This window comes from Rhinatrema bivittatum, chromosome 5 (genome assembly GCF_901001135.1).
Source record: "Rhinatrema bivittatum chromosome 5, aRhiBiv1.1, whole genome shotgun sequence".
Lineage (NCBI taxonomy): Eukaryota > Metazoa > Chordata > Amphibia > Gymnophiona > Rhinatrematidae > Rhinatrema > Rhinatrema bivittatum.
Window position 1 is genome coordinate 372,302,119 of NC_042619.1, and position 25,881 is coordinate 372,327,999.

Consider the following 25,881-nt stretch of genomic DNA (forward strand, 5'->3'; position numbering starts at 1 on the left):
CAAGTCTTATAATAAAAGCTGCAAAATATTGTTGCTCCTCCTGTGAGACTGGCTCTGTGGCAGCAGGAAATGACATCACTGCTTGCACACGGCTTATGTAGCAACACACGGCTTGCACAGAGGATCCGTGTGTTGCTACATAAGATTGGCAGGGGTTAGGGTTCCCCTTGACCAATCTTCTTTCTATGCTACTGGCAGCCCAGAGCCTTTTCTTTTCTAAGGCTGCCATGGGTTGGATTCTGTCAGGCAGCCCCATGGCTTCCACTCCATTTTGTACAGGAGGAAGAGCCTGGGAAGGAGAAAGAAGTGGGAAGTAACTAAGTAAGAAGGCAAGAGAAGTAAGAAAGTGGGGAAAACACAGGAAAGGTTGAGAAGAGAGGAGGAAAGAACAGGTGAGGGAGAGCGTAAGAAGAGCCTCTAGAAGAACGGAGAGGGGGAAAAGCTAAGGTAATGAGGAGAGAGGGTGAGAATGGGGAAGAGCTGTGATAGTGATTCACTAAGAGTTGAAAAGAGGGAGAAGAATCTCTAGAGAGACAGGAATTGAAGAAGAGCTGAGGTAGTATGAGAAGAGGGGGAATATCTAGAGGGAGGGAGGGAAGACTCTCTTCAGGGAGAGAAGGGAAGAAAAATGGGGGAATGAGCCAAGATACTGAGGAAAAGGGGAAGAAGAGTTGAGGTAGTGAGAGAAAGAGCTGAGATAGTGACGCTGTGGGCTTCCCATCCCTCTAGTAGCCAAAGTGGAGTGGAGGCCATCTCGCAATCCTAACCCAATGAAGGCTAAATTGAAGAGTTGGGCCCAGGGCTGCTGTGGGAGCAAGAGGAAGAAAGGAAGGTGAGGTCCATGTGTGTGTGTGTGTGTGTGTATGTGCATGCGTGTGTCTATATGAAAGATGGAGCACGTGTGTGTGTGTGTGTGTGTGTGTATATGTGTGTCGGACAGAAGGATCATGTGAGAGAAGTAGTTTGTGTGTGGGGGGAGTGAATAAGCGAAAGAGAGCATGTGTCAGTGTGTGTGATCATATGCGTGAGAGGGACATGCAAGCGTATACGTATATATGTGCACGTGCACATGTGGGAGAGAGGGACTGTATGCATCAAAGAGGAAGCATGAGTGTATGAGCATGAATATGTATGAGAGAAAGTAGGTGTGTGTGAATATGAGAGAGAGGAGAAAGTTTGTGTACCCTCCCACACCCACTAATCCATAACAATCTCAGGATCACTGGAATTCAAAATTTCCCAGGTATAGAGTTTAAAAAAAAATCCTTATTAGTTTTAATTATTTGGTGTTAATTGATGTGTCTGCTGTTTTGAAATATTTTACTGGTGTTTGTGAAATTTAAAAATCAATTTATATGAATTTTTAATTATTGGATTTTTATACTTTTGCTGTCTTGGAATATTTATTTTCATTATTAATATGTTTTTACTGTTGTGATTGAAGCTTTATATTTCTTGATTTTATTGTTTGATATTTTATGATGAATGGTGATGTTTCTGTTTTTCCATTGTTGCACTGTATTCAGAGTCTGGCTTGTTGTGGTTTCCAGTTCCACTTTTGTATGCACATTTTTATTTATGTTATGGTCTCTGATTTTTATTCTGTATTTGGTGATGGTCTATCTGTGTTTTGCATGTGTGACCAAGGTGAGGTATTCTGCTAGCATATAGTTTGTGTAGGGATCTATAGCAATCTGGCTTGTTTTGTTTTCCTAATAGGAAGTGTATTGGTATTTAGGACATGGTATAATATTTGCAGTATTACTTTTTCATAGATAAGATTGTTATTGTTTGAGTGCTGACAGTTAGTGCTGATGTGCTTTGGGAGGTTTACTGTATCGTAATTGTTCACTCATGGCTTTCTGAGGGTGAAGCCCACATCATGCATTATAATAGGCCTAATACCATATGGGTATTTTTGCAGGGCTTTCTGGTTGATGCCACAAGCAGTGCATGTAAACATAACATACAAGTTGCTGCAAGTTATATTTTTACCTTAGAAGACTATGCTCTGAATGTTCTTTTAATGTAAAATCTGTTATTATAAATGTATAATTTTTAAGTGTATGTGTGTGTGTATGTAGAAGGCTGAGGTGAGGGCTTTAAAATTTGCCTGGCCTTGGGTTGCAAAGGAGAAGGGGTAGACCTGGATAGAGAGAAATATCAGATTTTAAAGTTAGGGTTACTGGAGGGAGATAGATGAACTGGGGGACACGAGGGGGGGCGGGGGGTATACCACAGCAGTTGTTCACATAGGGCAGCAAAATAGCTATCACCGGCTCTGACTAAGCATCTTTAATCATAGCATTTGCTTGTGGCTCAAAAGAGAAGGAGGAATCAAATATAATTCCACAGATGATGAACCTGAGTGGATATTTGACTCTTCCAGTTGTCTAAGTGAATGAACAATGGGGCATCCACACATAATCAGAATGGAAGGGAAGGGAATACAATGAACATTGGAACCAAATCACAGCACAACCTGAAGAATCGGGGGCCACTGATCCAAATCACAGGATTGGAGCCCATAAAATTAATTCACTTCACTAAATTTTGTGGAATCCCATGAATCGTGATTTGAGATCTCGTACAGGTCAGCACTGAGAGCTATGGATCCCTGCCGGAAAAAGTAATCCCGCGACCTTTTCTTGATCATCATCATATACCTGCAATCCACATTTATTTATTTATTTATTTAAAAATTTTTATATACTGACATTCATCCAGGATATCACATCGGTTTACAGTGTAACACAAACAAACGCCAGGCATGGCGCTTTACATTGAACAAATAAAATAAGTTAACAAATGAATAAATGAGGGTGTGAATAACAAGGGGAAATTTGCATTAAATAATCAACGAGGTTTGTAAGTATATACATATGTACAAAAGGAAGACACTAAGAGATAAGCAATTTAGGAGTGCTAGGAGGAGAGGGGGGAGTGGTGAGCAGAGGGAAGGGAACGAGGTGAGGGGGGGAGAAAAAGGTATGAGGTGAGGGGGGGAGAAAAAGTGTATGAGGTGAGGGGGGGAGAAAAAGGTAGGAGAAGGGCGAAGTGAGGGGATAGAGGGCCAGAAGAGGGGGGCAGAGGAGAGGAAGGGTGGGCAGTGGAGAGGAAGGGAGAAATTAGGTGTATGCCTTGGCGAAGAGCCAGGTCTTGAGCTTCCGCTTGGCACATGCGTACAAACAGTCTTGATCTCAAAGACTGTCACACTCATGATGAACGTGCTAAGCACATTTTGGAAAATACCATCATATGATTTTTTTTTTTTAACTTAAATATGTATATTTCATAGATTTGCTTCTGTTGTAATGGAGTTAAGCCAAACGTTTCTGCCAGTTGTGGGGGAAGATAGCCTGTAAATGTAGGCAAAATAAAAAATCACATGAAAAGTGAAATTACATATGCAATCATATTTTTTGTGGATAAAATGCTGTATTGCATATGTCACAGTCAGACTGAAGCTTTCAAGTTCAAGAATAAATTTCTTTCCTATGAAAATGCAAACGTCTAAAAGGACTCAAACACTAAATACAGTATGGTAGCATCCATTTGCAGTTTCTACCAGAATGTGTAATGTAATCTTCTTTATATCATACTACATAAAAGTGCTGTTTAGAGTGCTCTTACCCACAAAATTTCTTCAACACAGCTGATGTCTCCAGATCCACTGTCCTGTAAAATAGAAGGAAGATTATTAAAACATCAGATTATAATGGATCAATGGTCTTTCAAGCATTTATCCTCAAATCAACCTTCACATAACCTACCAAATTTAAGATGAAAAATGTAATATAATCACAGTGAGATTCCAGGTTGTTTTTTTAAAGCTGCATACAGTAACAGCAGATGTTGTTTTGCAAATCTTGACACAGGCAGAAAATTGTCAGTCCATGCTGATCCTGACTGCTTTGTTTAAATGCAGTTCTGTACATTCATTCTCAGCCAATATGTGACAAATGCAGGGGAAAATCACAAGTTATAAGTATAGTCCAAGGGCTCTGGTCATGCACAAAGATAAAATATTCCTGCACTGATACTCCACAAATCTTTATGCTGAGTATAGGATTAGATTTCATCTTTACTACTTAGGGGAAAAAAAAAAACTGTGTGGTTTTCCTTTGCATCAAATATAAAGGGTTACAGAGTAAACAGGAACACTGTTTCAGGGTGTACTTGCACTATTAAAACATTGCACCGCAGTAGATGCTACCTGTATCTTTTATGAGTTATCATGTAAGAATTAGCAAGCAGTAGGATCCAAGATGGCCGCATTGGTAGGACGCACTTGAGAGTGCTCCTCGGGTCCCTATGAGAAAGGCATGCCGCATACCACTAGGAAGCGGAGAGCCAAGGAGAGAGAAGTAACGTAACATACCCCAATTATGGGCCCGATGGACTTTCATCTGCGGCGAGGTTTTGAGATTCTGGGAGCAGGCTCGCTGGGGAGCTCGAGGGAGGAAGCTGAACCCGGAGTTCCCCTAGAGCAGCAAACATCTATTTCCCCAGAAGAATGGAGTGCTCCAGCCAATCCGGCTGAAGCTAGATCCTTGGGCCTACCCCGGGAGGCAGCGTTGCTGGAAAGGAGCAACGCCACAGGAACCCAGGGAGCGGGGGTGAAATCCTCTGGAGAGCCCTCTACCATCACGGGACCAGTTGAAAAGGTTTCCTTACCGAAATTCGGCAGCAGGAAGTCGAGGTAACCGACATTCACCCATTACATCTGACATTCACCCATTACATCTGATTAATTTAGACCATCCAGTGCTCCTACCATGTGACAGGAGCCAGCCAATGGCATAGATACCCTGTCACATGGTAAGGGCAAAGGGCCATTGGCGCCATCTTTATGAGTGGCAGCCGACGGCCCGAGAACAGGAGATCGCTCCCGGGACCACCACTAGACCACCAGGTAATTTTAAAATGTTTTGGGGGGCTCAGGAGGGTGGGGGAAGCTAAGGAGTCATTTTTAAAGAGTCGGGTGGGGTTGTTTTTTTATCGGGCCATCGGCGCCATTTTTGAGTGGCAGCCAAAATAGCGCCGATGGCCCGAGAGTGGGAGATCGGTCCCCACGCCCCCATTGGACCACCAGCTAATCGTAAAAAGTTTTGGGGGGGTTCAGGAGGGTGGGGGAAGGTAAGGGGTTAATTTTAAAGGGTCGGGCTTCACTAAAAAAAAAAATAACGATGTGAATCGGAACCAATTCCGATTCACATCACCCACATCACCCACGATCAGATTTTTTTCCCCCCTCTAGCTGAACCCGATCGTTAAGACGATCGGGCACACGATTCACATCTCTATAATTGATCCCTATTGAGGATTAATACATATTTGGTAAATGATTGTTTGTTACCTCAACTTATTGAAATAGATATATTATTGTATGCCATTTATGTTTTTCCACTCAAGTATGTAATTACTGCTGTAGGCAATTCCTCTTGTTTGTCACAATCTTTCCTCAACTATACCATGAAAGCTCAAATGGTAATTTCTTATTGGCCCATGACCCAGCCTCCTGGGCTCAGGATGGCTCTTGGGGTTACAGAACTCCAATTTACATGTTAAATCATATTATAAGACTGCAAGCTGTTGTTGAAATAATTACTAATGAAACTGTAAAAGCACTGAGAATATTAGCTGCACATCAAAAGGGTTTCCGGAATGCCATTTACCAGAACCATCTAGCGTTAGATTACATACTAGCTTCAGAAGGAGGACTATGTGGTAAATTTAACCTCAGTAACTGTTGTCTTCAAATAGACGACCAAGGTGAAGTAACTGAAGAGATCACCCGCAACATGATGTCAATTGCACATGTACCTGTGCAAACCTGGAAAGGACTTGATGTCAATGATCCATTTGGATCCCTTGGATCTTTTTTCTCTAGCTTAGGTTCAGGATTCAAAATTCTAATTGGCTCCATGTGTACGATTGCCTTACTAGGACTTATTGTCTGCCTCTGCTTGCCATGCCTTTGTATCTGTTTAAGAAGATGCCGCGATCAAGTATCTGAAATGTTGATAACTCAGACCAGCGCCCGGATCATGATAAATCAAGCTGAAACCTTGAACCTGATGCTCCTGGATTCCAATGATGACACCGAACCATTCCCCACCACCTATAATAGCTATCTGTGAAAAATGAGCACATTGGTACTTAGATGGGTAAGTCTCTAGCCACTAAGGAATAGCCTTGGTCAGGCGGAACAACCTAAGACAGGCGATGTGCGACGCAGATAGGTGTGAAGGGTTCCTAGGAGAAACCCTTCAAAAGGGGGGAATGTATGAATAGCCAGCACACAACTACACCTAGTGGAATGATAGCCAGCACAGATGACATCATACCTGAGTGAAAACAAAACTTACTTGGACTCATTTCTTGGAAATTACAGCAGAAGCTTCTACCCATAGTAACCAGGCATGTACATATGCACAAATTTATTAATTGGCTATGAGATAAGAGGTGATTACTTGCAGACACTTGTTGATTGGCTGAAGGTAACCCTTTATAATCCTGTGTATTAGCAGTATTAGGACTGAGCAGATTTGAGCTTTGCACCACTTGCTTTGTGTTGCTTGCTGCTCCAAAGAAACCACGCATTTCTTTTTATTAAACTTCTCACTTTTATGATTCTTAAAGCTGGTCTTTATTGGTCTTATTAGTCCGAGGTTTTAAACAATATGTAATGGAAATTAATAAACAAAGAATTATAAAAAGAAAGAATTGGCAAGCATTATCTTTAACTTGTTAGAAAAATTCACAGAGAGGCCGATGGAATATCAGCACGGGGAAAACGGCCACACATGATTGAGCACCCGCTCTCCTAACGTGCGCGTGCCCATCGACCTCTCCGGGGTGCCCAATTAAATATTTAAATCAGCTGCCGTGGTATAAAGGAGGTGCTAGGGGAAACTGTACACCCCTAGCATCTCCTCAGCGGTAGGGGTCCAGGAGAGGTCAGCTGTCAGTGGGTTAGGAAAATGGACACTCATTAATTAACCATACCGTTTCCTAACCTGACCATGGCACACTTTTTAAAAAAATATTTTTTTAAACATTCTCCTCCTTTTTGTTCCTCTGACAATATTGCCATGATATTAAGTCAAAGGAAGTACAGAAAAGCAGTATTTTCTGGTTTTCTGTACACTTTTTGGGCTGCTCAAAAATGAACGCCTACTCTGGGCAGGCATTAATTTCTGAGGGTAAAAATGTGCACATCGGGCGCATATTTTTTATTTGCATCAGAAGAGAATAATAGCTTCAGCAATATGAATTTGTATGTGATGAGTGCTATTAGCTCTGTGGGGTATTGGACGCGCATTTTGGACGCATTAATCCCCTTATAGAATAAGGGGTTATAAATGCGCGTCCATAACATGTGTCCAAGCACGGGTTTACCAGTGCGCTCTGCTGAGTGAACTGTATTGCATCGGCCTGATAGTAACAAGGAGAATAATTTAAAAAGGCATTTCTGTGTATAAAGCAGTATTTTATCCACAGAATTGTCCTTTTATAAAATTGCTAGCCCAATCTGTGGACAGAAATCCATTCATAAGACCCATATGCGCAGACTGTTAGCTACATTTGGGAGAGGCATTTTGGAAAGAAGGTTGGGTTTAAAGTCTGGGCAGAATTTTCATTTATGCACATATTTTTTTTATTTAAAAAACTGTAGGGCTGTCAGGGCTCGACTACATGATTCCTCAGCGGAAAGTCTAGTTAAAGGGAGTTCCTTAGAGGTGTGTAGAGGTATAGGTGGCAAGGAGGACCATCCCCTAATGGGTGGGTTGGTATCAGGATAGTATATATTTACATTTACATTTATTTGAATTTATAAACTGCCTAACACTGTGAGGTCTAGGTGGTGAACATGTTTACATCCATAATATAGTGGAACAAATAAACATGAGACAACATAAAATCGATAAAACATAACAAAGCAATCACAATAAATGTTGACTCAATGAGTCATGGAGTAGAGGTGGGGGAATTGATGAGAATCCAGGGAGAGCAGCCTAGGGTCCTGGGCTCTACTCTGGGCCTTTTTCTAGGATCATGTGTTTTGCTGTATGATTAGTAAAAGGTGGAAAGAGTGGATTCCAATCCAGATATCAGGGAGAGGACCGCTTCTTACAAGCCTATCCTCAGTGAGAAATTGAGTGAGGAAAGAAGGCAACTCTGCAATTTTTGCAAGCAGGGCTAGAAAGTATGAAATTCTTGTAAAGGGGTGGGGGGGGGGGGCAGGGGAGGGATGACTGTGGTTACAAAAAGCATGGATGTCAATTTTTATGAGTTGGTAGGTAGCTTTGCTAGGGTAATTTTTAAAGTGAACCAACAAGTATAAGTTGGTATAACTTATGTGGGCTGTTTACAAAATTACTCCCACAGTAACTGAAATTTAAAAGCTTTAGTATGGCTAAAGATAACAAGATAAATTTACTTGGTTATCTTTATTCAATGGCACATATCTTGCAAAAAATGCTATTTAATATCAGACTAAATCTACACAAACATTTTTGTGGGTGGGGCCACTTGACACTAGTGATCATAATATGATCAAATTTGAACTAATAACTGGAAGGGGGACAATATGTAAATCAACAACTCTTAACACTACATTTTCAAAAAGGAAACTGATAAAATGAGGAAAATAGAAAAAACTGAAAGGTGCAGCTGCAAAGGTTAAAAGTGGTCAACAGGCATGGACATTGTTTAAAAATACAATCTTAGAAGTGCAGTCCAGATGTATTCCACGAATTAAGAAAGATGGAAGGAAGGCACAATGATTATCGGCATGGTTAAAAAGTGAGGTAAAAAAGACTATTTTAACAAAAAAAAAAACCTCCTTCAAAAATTGGAAGAAGGATCCATCTGAAGAAAATAGGAAAAAGAATAAGCATTGTCAAGTGAAGTGTAAAACATTGATAAGACTGTTGAAGAGTTTGAAATGAAGTTGGCTATAGAGGCAAAAATTCATAATAAAAACTTTCTAAAATATATCAGAAGCAAGAAACCTGTGAGGGAGTCGGTTGGACCATTAATTGACCAAGGGGTTAAAGGGGCTCTTAGGGAAGATAAGGCCATTGCAGAAAGACTAAACAAATTCTTTGTTTTGTGTTTACTAATGAGGATGATGAGGAGATACCAGTTCCGGAGATGGTTTTCAAGGGTGATGAGTCAGATGAACTGAACCAAATCACTATGAACCTGGAACATATAGTAGGCAAGATTGACAAACTACAGAGGAGCAAATCACCTGGACTGGATGGTATGCATCCCAGGGTTCTGAAGGAACTAAAAAATAAAATATCTATTAGTTAAAATTTGTAACTAAAATCATTCATTGTACATGAAGGGTGGCCAGTGTAACCCCCAATATTTAAAAAGGGCTGCAGGGGTGAACCGGGAAACTATAGACCAATGAGCCTGACTTCAGTGTCAGGAAAAATAGTGGAAACTATTCTAAAGATCAAAATTATAGAACATATAGAAAGACATGGTTTAATGAAACACAGTCAAAATGGATTTACCCAAGGGAAGTCTTGCCTCACAAATCTGCTTCATTTTTATGAAGGGGTTAACAAACATGTGGATAAAGGTAAACTGGTAGATATAGTGTATTTCAATTTTCAGAAAGCATTTGACAGTTCCTCATGAGAGACTTCATGGGATAGGAGGCAATGTCCTTTCATGGATTACAAACTGGTTAAAAGACAGGTAACAGAGAGTAGGATTAAATGGTCAATTTTCTCAGTGGAAAAGGGTAAACAGTGGAGTGCCTCAGGGATCTGTACTTGGATGGGTGCTTTTCAATATATTTATAAATGATCTGGAAAGGAATATAACAAGTGAGGTTATCAAATTTGCAGATGATACAAAATTATTCAGAGTAGTTAAATCACAAGCGGGTTGGGATAAATTGCAGGAGAACCTTGCGAGACTAGAAGATTGGGCATCTTAATGGCAGATTAAATTTAATGTGGAGAAGTGCAAGGTGTTGCATATAGGAAAAAATAATCATATTAGGAGCTACCACCCAGGAAAAAGATCTAGGCATCATAGTAGATAATACATTGAAATTGTCAGCTCAGTGTGTTGCAGCAGTCAAAAAAGCAAATATTGAATATTAGGAATTATTAAGAAGGGAATGGTGAATAAAATGGAAAATGTCATAATGCCTCTGTATCGCTCCATGGTGAGACCACACCTTGAGTACTGTGTACAATTCTGGTCACCACATCTCAAAAAAGATATAGTTGCACTGGAGAAGGTACAGAGAAGGGCAACAAAAATGATAAAGGGAATGGAACAGCTTCCCTATGAGGAAAGGGTACAGAGGTTAGGGCTGTTCAGCTTGGAGAAGAGATGGCTGAGAGGGGATATGATAGAGGTCTTTAAGATCATGAGAGGTCTTGAACGAGTAGATGTGAATTGGTTATTTACACTTTCAGATAATAAAAGGACTAGGGGGCATTCCATGAAGTTAGCAAGTAGCACATTTGAGACTAATTGGAGAAAATTCTTTTTTGCACAAATAAACCCCGGAATTTGTTGCCAGAGGATGTGGTTAGTGCAGTTAGTGTAGCTGTGTTTAATAAAGGTTTGGATAAGTTCTTGGAGGAGAAGTCCATTAACTGCTATTAATCAAGTTGACTTAGAGGTAGATTTTAAAAACGTGCGCACGCGCATCCATGTGCGTGCGCTATCCGGCGCACACACATGGACGCCCAATTTTATAACATGCACACCCAGGTGTGCGCATGTTATAAAATCGGGGGTCGGCGAATGCAAGGAGGTGCTCTAATTTAGGATCAGCCTGGGAGGGAACTTCCCTACCCCCTAATCTAACCTTCCTAACCCTTCTTCTAACCTACCCAACCCCTAGCCTTAATCTAGCCTCTCCCCAAATTTCTATCTTACTTCTTGCGGCTGCCTTGGGACGTGATCCTCTGGCACAATGGCAAATGACCGCTGTGCTGGGGGCCTTGAAACCCGCCCTGCCACCCGGACCACCCACCCCACCCCACCCCTTTTCTTCTGCCCCGGGACTTACGCACATCCCAGGGCTTTACGTGCGTGGCTGGGCCTTTTTAAAATAGACCCGGTGTGCGTAGGGCTTTTAAAATCCGGGCCTTAGCAAAAGACCACTGCTATTACTAGCATCAGTAGCATGGGATAGATTTAGTTTTTAGGTACTTGCCAGGTACTTGTGACTTGGCCACTGTTGGAAACAGGATGCTGGGCTTGATGGACCCTTGGTCTGACCCAATATGGCTATTTCTTATGTTCTTATGTTCTTCTATCTATGAATTCAATATACAAAGGATGTATGGTTCATTCCATCATAGTAGCTAAGCGTAACTTTGATGAAAATACAACTCTTGCAGATATGGGGCTGCAAAAGACCGATCATCTGCTGTAGTTTCTCTAGAACTCTTGAAAAGGAAGCAGATTTCAAAAGCTTTGCATGCTTAGCATCTAGGCATCTTGCTCAGTCTTGGATCATATATTTTAAAAGTGCTCTAGGAAAGCTTCACGGGTACCAAACCCAGAAAAGTTTGGAGGTTTGACCCCAGGTTCTGACTTGCTTGGACTCATCTTTGATAAACTCTTAAGTGCTGATAAGTTCCACACTGTTTGCCATCATAAAGAAAGACCATAGTCCAGTTGAGCAAGTGTTCAGATTCATCACCCTAACCAGTCCTGGCTTGGGGGGGTGGGGAAGAGAAGGGGAAGGCAGCCGGAATGCTCAGCCGAGCTTAGAACATGAGGAGCAAGGGCAGTGGTTTGCAGCAGAATAATCAGGTGCCCCGACAGCAAAGCTCATGCCAGAGCAGAAGCCCTGACCTTTACAGCCCAGGGTCCTGATATACAGAATTTAGGGAAAAAGCGCAGGGCTGCCTCCACGGCCTTCTAAGTCCAAAGGAAAAGCACGTTCAAGCAGTAGCATTTTATGAATTATCAAGAAGGCTGCACACTGCAAAAATGCTGCTAGCAGTACTTTTGTACGGTTTTGACAGTTGCTTGGTATTAATTGTTAATATTACTATCCTTAACTTAAGGCTTGGGGGGGGGGGGGGGGTAACCTGCAAGGAGCAGCAGTTACTACCATAAGAACCCTGCTGGGCAGACTGGATGGACTATTTGGTCTTTTCCTGCTGTCATTACTATGTTACTATGTATGATATTATCAATAAAGAGAAATGCTGGAAACCAGCAAATAGCTTTCATGTTGTTTCATTGACTTTATTATTCTTTGAGATGAGATCATCAGTGCTGTGTGCAAATGACGTAAATATGGGAAAAGTAAAGAGCCTTGAAAGGAAACCCTCCCTCCCCCTTGCAGGAAGCCCTGGAATGCAAATCTAATGTAATGATAACAGTGTCCATCTAAATATGAATGTGTGATATGGCCTCTGGAACTGTTATCTGGGTTTAAGCATCACAGGGGTTACATTCATGTGCGTTACTTTTTCAAACTTTATTCCCATTGTCTTTTCCTCTTGCTCTGTAACATATTATGAGGAGTTTGGAAAGAACCTCCGAATTTGAGCATGAAGGTACCAAGATCTTAAAAAGCCTTCTATGTTCAGTCATGGGTTTAAAAAATCCCCCTCCATTTCCTCTTTTTATTCTGCTTATATCTATTTTTATATTGTGCTTCGTTTTGCCAATGTAAATCTTGTTACAGGAACACAAAATGAGATAAACAGCATACACAGTTGCACAACGGTAAAAAAAAAAAAATATTAAGGATATTTCTTTCGTGTTATTAGATGAATAAATTCCTTTAATTGCAGACATAAGGGAAAAAGCACAAGACTGCTTCTACGACCACGTCCAAAAGCAAAGCAAGTCAGCATTGCTGGAATTTTCAAGAAGATTCCTCACCCAGTAAAAATATTGCTAGCAGTAATTTTTTATGGGTTTGACAGCTGCTTGGTTTCTGATTGTAAATATTACTACCCTTATCATAAGGATTAGGAATAACTGCATGAACTACCCTTAAAAGAAATGTGGGGGTGACCTACACGCATGGTAGATATTACCATAAGAAGCTTGCTGGACAGACTGAATGGACTGTTTGGTACTATTCTGCCATCTTTACTATTTTACTATGTTATATGTTACTATGTTAATTGAGAATCCCAAAATATATAGAAAGTCGAAAAGCCGTGAATGCAAACAGTAGAATACCAAAATGAAAAGGCATTCAAAACAAATTACAGTTCAATTTAGTAACCACCCCCTGGCTACACTCCATCCTGTTTATATCGGTGTATAAAAAAAAATAATAAATAAATAAAATAAATATCCTTTTGAAGGTGCGTTCTCCAGAACTGTACAAAGTATTCCAAGTGAGGTCTCACCAGGGACCAATACAGGGGCAATAAAACCTCCTTTTTTCTGCTGACCATTCCTCTCCCTATGCAGCCAAGCATCTTTCTGGCTTTTACTGCCACATTATCCACCTGTTTGGCCATCTTAAGATACAATTACCCTCAGATCCCACTCTTCCTTTGTGCTTAGATGAATTTTACCTCTAATACTGTACCTTTCCATTGGATTTTGCATCCTAAATGCATTACTCTGCATTTTTTAGCATTAAATCTTAGCTGCCAGACCTTTCACTATTCCTCAAGCTTCACCAGATCCCTCCTCATGTTTTCTACTCCTCCTGGCTGTTTACTGCTAATTGTTATTAAGCAAGTTTGATTTTTCTCATCAGCCTCTAAATATTCCTCCCCTTCACCTTTGAGTCTCACAATGTCACTTTTGCTATTTTTTCTTCTATTTGAATCTTCACATTCCTGGTTACTTTCCCAGCTTTTCTTACAGGTGAATTTTCAAAGAAGTTACGCGAGACAATTTTCAAAAGCCCACTTGTACAAGTAAAGAGATATTAACACATGTAAAATCTGGTTTTATACATGTAAATGCTTTTGTAAACCAAGTCCTTAATTTTTCTGGATATTGTCCCCTGTCTTCCTCTTTCTGCAATCTCTTGTAGTTTATGAATGCTAACCTTTTCTCCCTTACCTCTTCAGCTACTTCTTTAGAAAACCATAGCAGTCTCTTTTTTCTCTCCCCTTTATTTACATTCCTAACAAAATGATTAATTGCCCTTATATCTCCTTTTAGTTTTGCCCACTGCCCTTCTACTTCCCCTAGGTTTTTCCATCCAGCTAAGGACTCCTTCATTTTGAGAAAGTTAATTTCTCTGAAGTCAAGGACTCTTGCCTTAGATTGAACTTTCATCTCTTGCATCCTAATATTGAACCACACCACTACAACATCAGAAATACTGTCTCCCATCGATAAGCACCAGGTCCAGTATCGCCCCCTCCCAGTGGGTTCCATTACCAGTTGAGAGAACAGTTCTCCTTGCAAAGAATACAGGATCTCCCTGCTTCTAGAAGAATCTTCAGCTGGGAAGTCCCAACTGGAAGATTAAAATCCCCTAGCAGCAGCAACTCCCCTTTCACAGCAATCCTGTGAATGTCCTTCATTAAATCTCTATCCATCGCCCCTGTCTGTGATGGAGGTCTGTGTATTACACCAATATAAACAGATGTTCCAGTCCCCCTTTCCAGATTTACCCACAGTGCCTCCTCCTTACCTCGTAAGCCCAGCAGTGCAGTTACTTTGATACTGTTCTTTATACATAATGCCCCACCGCCTCGTTTCCTGTCTGTGGCCTAGACATGGCCTACTTTGCTGACTGCCTTGCTGAAGTTGTTCAATAAAAAGTAAATTTAGAAAGCTGGGGCAGGGTACAGTCCCTCCCAGCCCTCTCCCTCTCACCATTAAAAAAACAATATCCTGCCCAGCAGAACTCCCACCTCTGGAATGCCCTCCTACATATTAATAGAGAGAGAGAGAGCCCTCCAAATCCCACCCCAGCCAGATAAGACCTCACCTCCTCTGACAGGGTTGTTCCCTCATGGTAGCGGATTGGTCCCGCCACTGTCAGTAAAAGTACCAGTCCCTTTTCAGAATTCTGAAAGGTCAGCCTTCTAAAAGGGGATTGGTCCTTTCACGGACATGTGACTGTGGAGGAACCAATTTGCTGCCAGTAAGGGAACAGTCGTGCCTGAGGAGGTGAGGTCTTCTCCAGCTGGGGTTCCCAGGATGGGAGCTCTACTGGGCCAGATTTATTTTTTTTACAGTGAGAAGGAGGAGGCTGGGAGGGGAAGAAGGACTACTGGATTCAACCCAACCCAGGTTCTGCCTGGTACCTCCTACCGAAACATTTGAAGGGGGGAGGAGGGGGAACTCATCATGTTTGGGAGAGAGGGGAGTACTTTCCGGTCCAGCCACTCCACATTGAGCCAAGTAGAAGGGGGAAGGGGGGCTGCACTCAGGGAACCCACTGTTGTTTTCTTCTTTTTTGTTTTTATTTTTAGCATGGATTGGCATGCAAATTGACCATGAGTCAAAAAAATGTGATTCTTTTTTTTTTTCAGTTTACCGTACTGTTATACTCCTGCTCTATTTGAATGTCATTGGCTTACTGCATTCCATGAGGACTACTCTTTTAAATGCGCATGTTAAATAAAGCCTGTGCTAAAATCTATTTATGATTTTAGTTCAGGTTTAATTACATTGGCCCCTCTGTTAATATAAATGATATTAATAATCAGTTAAACAAACTAATTATTAGTTTATTCACATTTTTTTCATAGAGATATTTCATTATTGCAGGAAACTCAGCTGGCATCAAAGGAACTTGAAAAATTAAAACAAAAATGAATTGTAAATATATATTCTAATTCCTTTTCTCAAAAACAAAAAGGGCTTGCAATTCTGATAAGCAAAGATCTCTCTTTCACCTTACTTGTTTTAACTGATCCTAAGCATAGTTGGGTTATGGTTCATATGACAATAGTGAATTGCTTTCCTGTTTGTCTCTTATAATGGAACCAACAATTATTACCGTATTTTTCCTCCTTGGAACAAATGACTCAGCAAATCAGTAGTATACCCTGTGAGAATGTTACCTGGGGGAAAAGGAAGATTTTAATGTGGTCCAATATGCTATCTTAGATCAAACAATCTTGACTTGAGACTTTCAAAAGTGAGATCCTTTTCTTTATTAATTAAATACAAGTCAAATTACATAATGCACGAAGTTTATTTTGCCTCTTTGTACTCTTTTCAAACAGATTTAGATCTTTCTCCAGATTGGATTTATTCCTTATATCAGATATTTTACTGCAAAATATTGAAAAGACTCCAATTTTTTTCACAGGAGCTGTCAGTTCATTCTCCAGTGGATTTGATTTTGAACATTTTGATGACAACTTCACAGGCTCACAGATGGAGAATGAATGTCAGCCTCCAAAAAGATTTAAAAAAAAATAAATAAAAGAAGAAATCAAGTCATAAATAAAGTCTCATTTTAGAAAACAAAATGATACTAGTAACTGTAGCCTGGAAATGATCAGGGAAATGATACAGGGAATGTGGTAATCAGAGGTATGGTTATATCAAAAGCTTTGGCAGTACAGCGTCAGGACATACTGTAAGAGAATATTATTTTTAAGCCAGGAGATTAAAAGGACAAAATAATTTTATAGACCATTCCCTTGAAATTTGCAGAACTTAAAAAAAAACATTTTCTAAAAACAAGCAGAACATGCATTGAAAGGAGAATTTTCAAAAACCACAGGGAGCTTGCAGGTCCATGGGTACTTTATACCTGCAGACCTAACAAGCACATTTTCAAAGGGAAACTCTTTGTATAGTTTCCCTTGAAAATTCGGGACCAGCAGGGATTTTGCACCTGCTTTGCCACATGTATACTTTGCTTTCCCTGCCTTAAGCCCATCCCTGCCCCTCCCCCCCTCTTTCCCTGTGAAACAGCATGAAAACATTTCGTCCCTGAGGTGAAGGCAATTTTCAGCCCAGGTAATTTATCTGGATAAATGCTTAATTGTATTAAACTAAATTTATGGGTAATTTTCTAACTGTGCAGTTTTGAACAAAGTCTGCAGATATTCTTTACTTGTGGTTTTTGCCCCAATTTTCAATGTGATACTACGAGCTTACTTTCACTTTGAAATTTGCCATGAATTCAAAGTATCCATGGATATTTGCATCTGCTTTACCTGCATGTACTTTTCTTTATGGAAAATAATGTGTGTGTAAATTTGAAATTGCTAACTACATGTGTTATTTTCCTCCCCAAATCTATAACATGCTACTGGGAGTGCCTCCTCTAAATATGGAAAAATGTCTTTTAGCAGCATTGAGGGAAGGCAATTTTCAGATAGCTGATTTAAGCAAGTAAAATGCTTTTTAACTATGTAAATGGCTATGAAAATATCCCTCTTAAATTTAATTATGACAATTTTCAAAGGACTTAAGCACCTACCTTATGAATTAGGTCCTTAAATCAAGCCCTTTGAAAATGTCTTGAGAATGAGCCTCTTAATCTAGATGCCTATTTTTAAAAGGTGCCTAAACTTGGGCTCCTAAAAAATGGTCATGGAAAGGGATGGGGCCAGCTCAGGAGTAAAAGGTTAGGTGCCAATCGCTCTTGATGATGTCAAATCAGCCCTAAATCTGGACCTGGGAAGAGAGGGCTTAATAGCCACTCGTTCCCCTCCCCCCAGCTTCCATCTGTTGCATTCGGTGGCTTGCAGGTTTCTCCCGCCGCTCTTACCTCCCTCGTAGGGCTCCCTCGTAGGGCTCCCCCGGGGGTACCCTGACTCCAACTTTCTTTGGTGCAGTGGCAGGCTGCATTGTAGTGCAACTGCATGTCCCTTAATTCGTGGCAACACACCACCGACTCTGGCCCTGACTCCCCTAGCGCGCGCACTGAATTTAAAGGGCCAGCAGCAGGAAAACCAGAGAGATACCCATCGATGACATCAGGAGCCCTGCACTCTTTAAGTCTGCCTGGGATGCCTCCTCAGTGCCTCAGCAATAGGTAGACTCTGTTGGAGAAGTTCCTCCTAGTTCCTGGTTCCTGATCCTTGCTTCCTGGTTCTTGATTCCGCTGTGTGTCCTTCCTGAGTTCCTGTGTTCTGTTCCTGGTTCCTTGCCAGTCTGGTTTGTATTCTGACTTCTTGTCTTCTAGGGTCAGATTCCCCTTCAACTGTCTTCAGCTTCTCATTTTGCACCTGTGATTCTTTGTTCTCCTTCCTCCTCTTCGTTCCTTCTCTCATTCACAATGGACTTCTGGCTTTGACTTCGGATTGGACTTCTGACTTTGCTCAGATTGGACCTCGATGCTGCTTGAACTTTGCCTGCCCTGACCACTGACTGAACCATGACACTGTGTGAATTCCACTCACCTCTGACCACAGCCTGATCCTGTCTTCGTTTCCCTGCTGCCTGTCCCAACCGCTGCTTGTCCTAACATTGCTTTCTTCACCGTCCTGGCCTGCAGTCTCTTCTACACGACAGATCTTCACCTCCACAGAGGCCCACACCTAAATCTAGCTGGCCCCGGAACCCAAGGGTTCAACCTAAGGGGAACAAGGGTTGGTACTGGTGAAGCTCCAGTTGGGCCTCTGTTCCAGCCAGCTCCACCTGCCGATGGTGAGGACCTGCAGATTGTGCCACCTCAGCCTAGGGGTTCACACTTGCAACACCCTCATCCCACCAATGAAAAAAAATCATGTGCCTCCCCAGTATCTCCTCTTTCATCTGCAGAGAAAAAAATCATGTACTGGAGGGAATAGACAGCTGTCTGTGAGGAAGCAGTGAAAGGATTTTCAAGTAAAATTCTTGATGTGGACTTAGGAAGAATAACTTTAAAAGAATTGCATGCGAGCCCATATTCACATGCATATGGGCTTGCGTGCTCATGCACATGAATTTTATATCATGTGCTCATAAGTGCATGCATGATATAAAATACATGTATCTTTCCCATGCATGTTGTATATGAAAGTTGCACATACATTTGCATGTGGTTTATGAGATGCACACAAATTTGTACATGTATCATGCAAGACGGTTAACTTCCAGTTCTTCTAAGGTGGGCTCATTCCACAATGCCACTGCCAGCCAAATTTCAGTACCAGAGACATTTCTTGATTGACATCCATGGTGGTGGCAAATGAGAGGGAGTTCTTCCCCATCCTTGGCATGAGGAGGAAAGTAAGGACCATAAAACATGCCTGGAAAGGCCTGCAAAGACCCTTCGAAAATAGAGCTTCATACCTAGGTAGGGTAAGCAGTAGAGGAGTAGCCTAGTGGTTAGAGTAGTGGGTTACGAGCCAGCCTTCAAATCCCACTGCTGCTTCTTCTGACCTTGCGCAAGTCACTTTGCCTCAGGTACAACTTAGGGCCTTATTTTAAAAAGCATTTACATGCTTAAAATTAGATGGAGGAGTACCTAGTGGTTAGAGCAGTGGGCTGAGAAGCAGGAAACCAGGGTTTGAGTCCCACTGTCACTCCTTGTGACCTTGGGCAAGTCACTTTATCCTCCATTGCCTCAGGTGCAAACTTAGGGGGTCATTTATCAAAATGAACTAAGGTGTTTTCGCATGCGAAAAGCCCCATTAACGCATGGGTTTGAATAGCATTAAACTGTGCAATAGCTTGTGTTACCGGGCGGTAAGGTTTTATTGCATTGTCTCCAGGAAGGCCTGTTTGAGTAGATTTCAAGCTCCTGGGGGGGGGGGAAGGGGAAGGGAGAGAGAGAAAGTGAGACTAGCCACAGTGTCATCTCCCTAGATAGGTATTTGTATCCCTATGATAGGCCCACCTAGTAACTCGAGGTGAGGTTTAGATTTTAGTGTAGGGGGTTAAGGGCCACTTTCACATTCAATGTGAGACGTACGAACAGAACAGTGGTATCTTGTGAAGATTTGATGACCTTTGGAGTGAGGAAATTCACTCCAAGATGAGATTTGGGCAATGTTCTCTCCACCTAGCTTGATGTTACCCAGGTAGAGTGTCCATCAAGCTAGGTGGAGAGAACATTGCCAAAATCTCATCTTGGAGTGAGTTTCCTCACTCCGAAGGCCATCAAATCTTCACAAGAGACCACTGTTCTGTTCGTACTTCTCACATTGAATGTGAAAGTGGCCCTTAACCCCCTACACTAATACCTAAACCTCACCTCGAGTTACTAGGTGGGCCTATCATAGGCATACAAATACCCATCTAGGGAGCGGACACTATGGCTAGTCTCTCTCTCTCTTTTTTTGTATACCAGCATTCACGTAAAAACATATCTCGTCGGTTTACTTCCCGGGGCAAATATCAATTAACACATTTGCATTTTAAAATTAACCATTTAAAATCTAAATACATAATATCAGTTTTTCATTAAATCTACAAAATAAGAAACTGAAAACTATACTTCAAAATAAAATCATAAAATCATAAAAACTTGTAGCAATAAAAATAAGTACAATCAAAGTCCATTATTGTTAAATGCTTGGTTAAATAGCCATGTTTTGACTCCTTTTTTAAAGGCTTTGATGTTGGATTCCATCCTCAAGTGCAGTGGCAGGGAGTTCCATAAATTAGGTCCAGCAATGGATAATGCTCTTTCTCGGACAGTGTTCATATGGGCACATTTTAGTGTCGGAATAAGTAGTAGACCAGTATTAGCTGATTTCGTTATTCGAGCTGATATGTGAAAATGTAGAGCTGCATTGAGCCATTTAACTTTATCGTTGGTAAAGGGATTTGTGTATTAGGGAAAGTGTTTTGTCCTGAGATCTGTAGACAATAGGGAGCCAGTGAAGCTCTTTTAATATGGGTGTAATATGGTCAAATTTCTTTGTGTTGGTCAAAAGTCTAGCGGCAGAGTTCTGCAAGAGTTGCAACGGTCGTGTGGCAATGGTAGGTAGGCCCAGAAGAAGTGTATTGCAGTAGTCCAATTTAGTAAAAATAAGAGCTTGTAAGACTATCCTAAAATCATTGGGGTATAAAAGAGGTTTTAATCTCTTTAAAATATTCAGCTTAAAATATCCATCTCTAACTATACTGTTGACCCATTTTTTGAGACTCACTTCACAATCTAGTATCATCCCTAAATCTCTAACATCAAAAGCTATGGGATAGATCTTTGTAGCTTCCAAGATTTCAAATTCTTTTAATACACTTAATTTTGGGCAGATGTATAAGATTTCAGTTTTTTTGTCGTTGAGCGAGAGACTCATTTGAATTAATACTTTTTTAATGGTGACTAAATAGATGTCCCAAAGTTTTAAAGTTGAATCTATAGAATTTTCAATAGGTATTAAAATCTGCACATCGTCCGCATAGATAAAATAAGTAAGATTAAGACCAGATAAAAGCTTGCATAGTGGAAACATATAAATAGTAAAAAGGGAGCAGAGAGTGAAGATCCTTGAGGTACACCATGAGGAAGATTAAATTGATTGGATTCAACATTGTTTATCTTAACTTTGTATAACCTATTTTCCAAATAGGTTTTGAACTGCGTAACATAATATCTTGTAGGCCTATTTCTTTCAGTCTGTCTAATAAGGTTGAATGATTCACCGTGTCGAACGCTGAAGAAATGTCCAACATCATCAGGAAATAGGTTTGTCCATTATCTGTTCCTCTCAGAATGGTGTCATGTAGGACAACTAACAAGGTTTCAGTGCTGTAGTATCTTCTAAATCCATGTTGAGAGGGAAAAAGAAAGTTGTGTGATTCTAAATGTTCTGAGAGTTTGATTGTTCATAACCTTTTCAAGGATTTTAGCTAGACAGGGTAAATTTGATATAGGCCTAAGGTTGAAGGGTTCAGAGGGATCTAACTGTGGTGTCTTTGGAATTGGTTTAACTATTGCACACTTGAGTTCTTTAGGGAAAGAGCCTTCAGTTAGAGAAAGATTGACAATATCTGCTATTGGTTTAGAAATAATGTTAGGGATTGTTTTTAACAGTTTAATGGGGACAGGATCAATAGGGTGCATTGCAGGTTTCAATGTTTTTATAATATTTTCAATTTCAGTTGAGGAAACAGTTTCAAAAGTCGTCCAATCGATATCAGGATTAGTAGGGAGCACTATTTGACTTGGATTGTTTGTTGGAGTATTATTAACTAATTTCAGGGTTTTGTCATTAAAAAAGAGAGCGACATCATTACATTTTTCAGTAGTCATTTCTTGTAAATTAAGATTCCCTACAGGCTTAGTAAGGTCAGCTACATATGAAAACAATGCTTTTGAATTATATTGGAAGTTATGTATGTTTTTAGCAAAAAAGTATTTTTTTGTTTTATTTGTAAGTGAATTGTATTTATGAAGGAGAATTCTATAATTACTCAACAAGGGGATGGAGGGGTTCCTCCTCCATTTCTTTTCCGCTTTTCTCAAAGCACGCTTCATTCACTTTAATTCGGGGGTGTACCAAGGTGATTTCTGTTTATTAGTGATGACAATTTCTTTCCTGATATTGGGACAGCAAATGTTAGCTACTTCATTATTAAGGGTATACCATGTATGTATGGCCAGATCGGTGTTTGTTAAATTTAACTTTTCAAGAGCTTTAGGGAAGTGTTGGTTAGATTGTCTAATTTACAAGATTTTCTGAATTCTATGTTTTATTTGCTTTGAGATATTGTACCACTTGAATATTTAATTTTAAGATTAATAGAAATAAGTTGGTGGTCAGACCAAGGGATTGTTGTAATAACTGGGGATGTGATATTATCAATGTGTGAATTAAAGAATATGAGATCTAGTGTGTGTGTCCAGCCCTATGTGTGGGAAGATTGATCAACTGCTGAAAGCCTAAGGCAGCCATGGTATTAAGAAAGGTTTCACAATTATGAGATAATGGGTCTGCATCAACATGCAAGTTAAAATCACCAAAAATGATTGTAGGCAGATCAGGATCTAACTTTTGTACAAAGAATTCAATTAGAGGAGAGACATTCGACTCTCTATATGACCATCATATAAAAGATGGACATGTCTACTTATTAGTAGAAAATCAAGCTGGTCTTGTCCAGTCCTTGTTTTAAGTTATAATCCTTGGTCACACAAATATGTTTTTGAAGAATTTTTCAAAAAGCAGTTTTTAGGGAAACAAATAAAAAATAAAAGACCTTAACTTGAAACTCCTCTTGTTTTAAAGGAGAGCCACCTGACATTGCCAGCACTGTTTCAGTGTTTCTCTGCATCAGGGGCAAAAATTAAAATGTCAGTCTTTGCAATAGTCTATGAACAGGCGAATTGAATAATTAAAATGAGGAAAATAAACTATTAGTCATGGGTGGGGGGGGGCATAAATTAGACAAATTTGAAATCTTGAGGATTTAAGAAAAAGAATTTCAAAATGATTAGGGACATTGACCTGTTGGGATCTCAGCTCTAATTCCTCTTTTGAAAGAATCATTAAACCTCCCCCTCTTTTATTACTCCTTGATACAAGATGAAAATCATAAAGATCTTTTTGCAATTGGCTTATAAGAACTGCATCAGTAGATTTAAACATGTTTCGGTTATCCCGCAGTGATCAGGCTTTTTTTTCTAAAAGCAGATCAGAAAGTACAAGAGGTTTTGTTTTTTTTTAGCAGGGACTGTGCATTGACCAACATAAGAGATAACATAGAAATACCTAATATTATTGAGTTAGTAATCAAAGGAACCGTGATAAATTCTCTTGGTTTTGCTAAGTAAAGTGGGGATTTTTAAGTCAGTCTTCGGGACTGGTTTGGATTGGATAAAACAGTAGGGTGGCTTGATTTAGAAGAATGTCAGGTGTGTGTGTGTGTGGGGGGGGGGGGGGGGGGGGGATGATTTGGCAGCCTTGTTATTTTATCCGGCGACTTCCCCAGTTTTTATTAAAATTGGTCGCATAGCTCCATGTTATTTCATAATGGAAAATGTGGACAACTTATCATATTACTAATTCTGAATTGTCTCTTGCAACTTATTCTATGGACATGACTCAGTAGCGTACTCGGGTGTTGAAATTCCTAGGACAGATTTGGGAAAGAATGACTTTTAAATCCTTTTCGACGCTTCAGGCTGAATTTGATTTGCCGCCAAACACACATTTCTTTATTCTCAACTAAGACAGGACGTCTTTTGAGACTCGGCAACTGATACTTTGTTACAAACCAAGACTGGGATGGGACTTTTATTGACCAACCCCCGTGCAATTCCCAAACTGATTACCAGTTTTTGTTTCATTACCTTTTGGGATAGTGATCTGACCATTAGCCAATCCTTGATAGATAAACAGAACAGAGACTTGGGGGCTCAGTTAGATGAAATGGACTGACAGCTTATTTGGTACTCTCTTTCCAGGTTATCAATTTGTAATAAAAACCAGGAACTGATGTACAAATTGTTGCATCGTATATATCGATGTCCTGTCTATTTAATAAAGTTTAGTAATTCTAGTTCTGGATGCTGGAGACAATGTGGGGTTATAGGAATTTATTTCCACATGTGGTGGGACTGTATAGAGACGAAGAATTTTTTGGGAGAAATGTATGTATTTATTTATTTATTTATATAATTTATATACCGGAGGTTCCTGTATAATATACATATCACCCCGGTTTACAAGGAACAGTAACTATCGCTACATTTAGCGGTTTACATAGAACAGAATTAGGAAAAAAGTTTTTACAATTGAACAAATGAAGTAAGCAAGTTTTTCCATTGAACAAACGAAGTGAACAAGTTTTAACATATAACAAAAACTAATCAAAGTAAGCAAATAGTGTATAATATTAGACCGTTAATAAACATGCAGTTAAATAAATCAATAAATAACATGGCATGTGGGAGTGAAAATAAATAAATCAATAAATAACATGGCATGTGGGAGTGAAAATACTTTTCTTCCTGTTCATTGGCTCAAGGGGAAAGCTTGTTTGAACAACCAAGTCTTAAGTTTCTTTTTAAATGTAGTGTGGCATGGTTCTAGACGCAGGTCTGGAGGGAGAGAGTTCCAAAGTGAAGGGCCCGCTGTGGATAGTGCACGTTTCCTCAGAGCGGATTTTGCCGGTTGTGTGATTAGTCTGTTCTGATAAGCGCTTCTGGTTGGTTTCACGGATGAGTGTAGTTGAATTTGAAATGTTAAGTTGAGAGGTGTGATGTTGTGTAAGGCCTTATGTATCATCATTAAAGACTTGAACTGGATCCTGTATTTAATCGGAAGCCAGTGGAGGTGGTGGAGGATTGGGGTGATATGATCTCTTTTTTTGGCATTTGAGAGAATTCTTGCGAAGGCGTTCAGGACCATCTGAAGTGGTTTGGTGGTGCATGCTGGTAGGCCTAGGAGGAGAGAGTTACAGTAATCCAGCTTTGGGAGTATGATGGCTTGTAAAACCATGCGGAAGTCTCTGTAAAGGAGGAGTGGTTTGAGTTTCTTTATTGTTTGAAGTTTAAAGAAACATTCTTTTGTTGTGTTGTTGACGAATTTGTTGAGACTGAGCCTGCTGTCTATGATGACTCCCAGGTCTCTAACTTGTTGCGTGGTGGAGAGCCCTGCGGTGTCCGGATGTTGGTTAGTGTTAGAAATTGAGGAGGGGGTATAGTTTTCCGGTGCTATAATGAGGATTTCGGTTTTGTTTTTGTTTAGAACCAAGTTGGTGAGTAGATTGTTGATAGCTGACAGACATTTATTCCAGAATGATATGGCTTTGTGTAGGGAATCTTCTATAGGGATGAGGATTTGAATATCATCCGCGTATAGGTAATGCCTTAGTTTAAGGTTAGTGAGTAGTTGACAGAGCGGGAGCAGATAAATATTGAAAAGAGTCGGAGAGAGGGATGATCCTTGCGGTACCCCCCTCTTGGATTCGATGGTGTGGGACTCTTTGTTATTTATTTTGACCTTGTATGATCTGTTCTCCAAAAATGATTTGAACCAGTTAAGAGCTGCTCCTGTAATGCCGATGTCTATTAGGCGTTGCAGGAGGTACGTGTGG

General features: G+C 40.3%; 1 protein-coding gene across 1 annotated transcript in view; it reads right to left on the bottom strand.

Moving 5' to 3' along the window:
- AFF3 (AF4/FMR2 family member 3) overlaps nucleotides 1-25,881 on the bottom strand; it is an 862,899-nt gene that overhangs the window by 641,135 nt on the left and 195,883 nt on the right. The window contains exon 5 of the mRNA XM_029603314.1: nucleotides 3,634-3,678. Within this exon, the coding sequence (XP_029459174.1) occupies nucleotides 3,634-3,678 (45 nt within the window). The remainder of the gene's footprint in view (nucleotides 1-3,633; nucleotides 3,679-25,881) is intronic.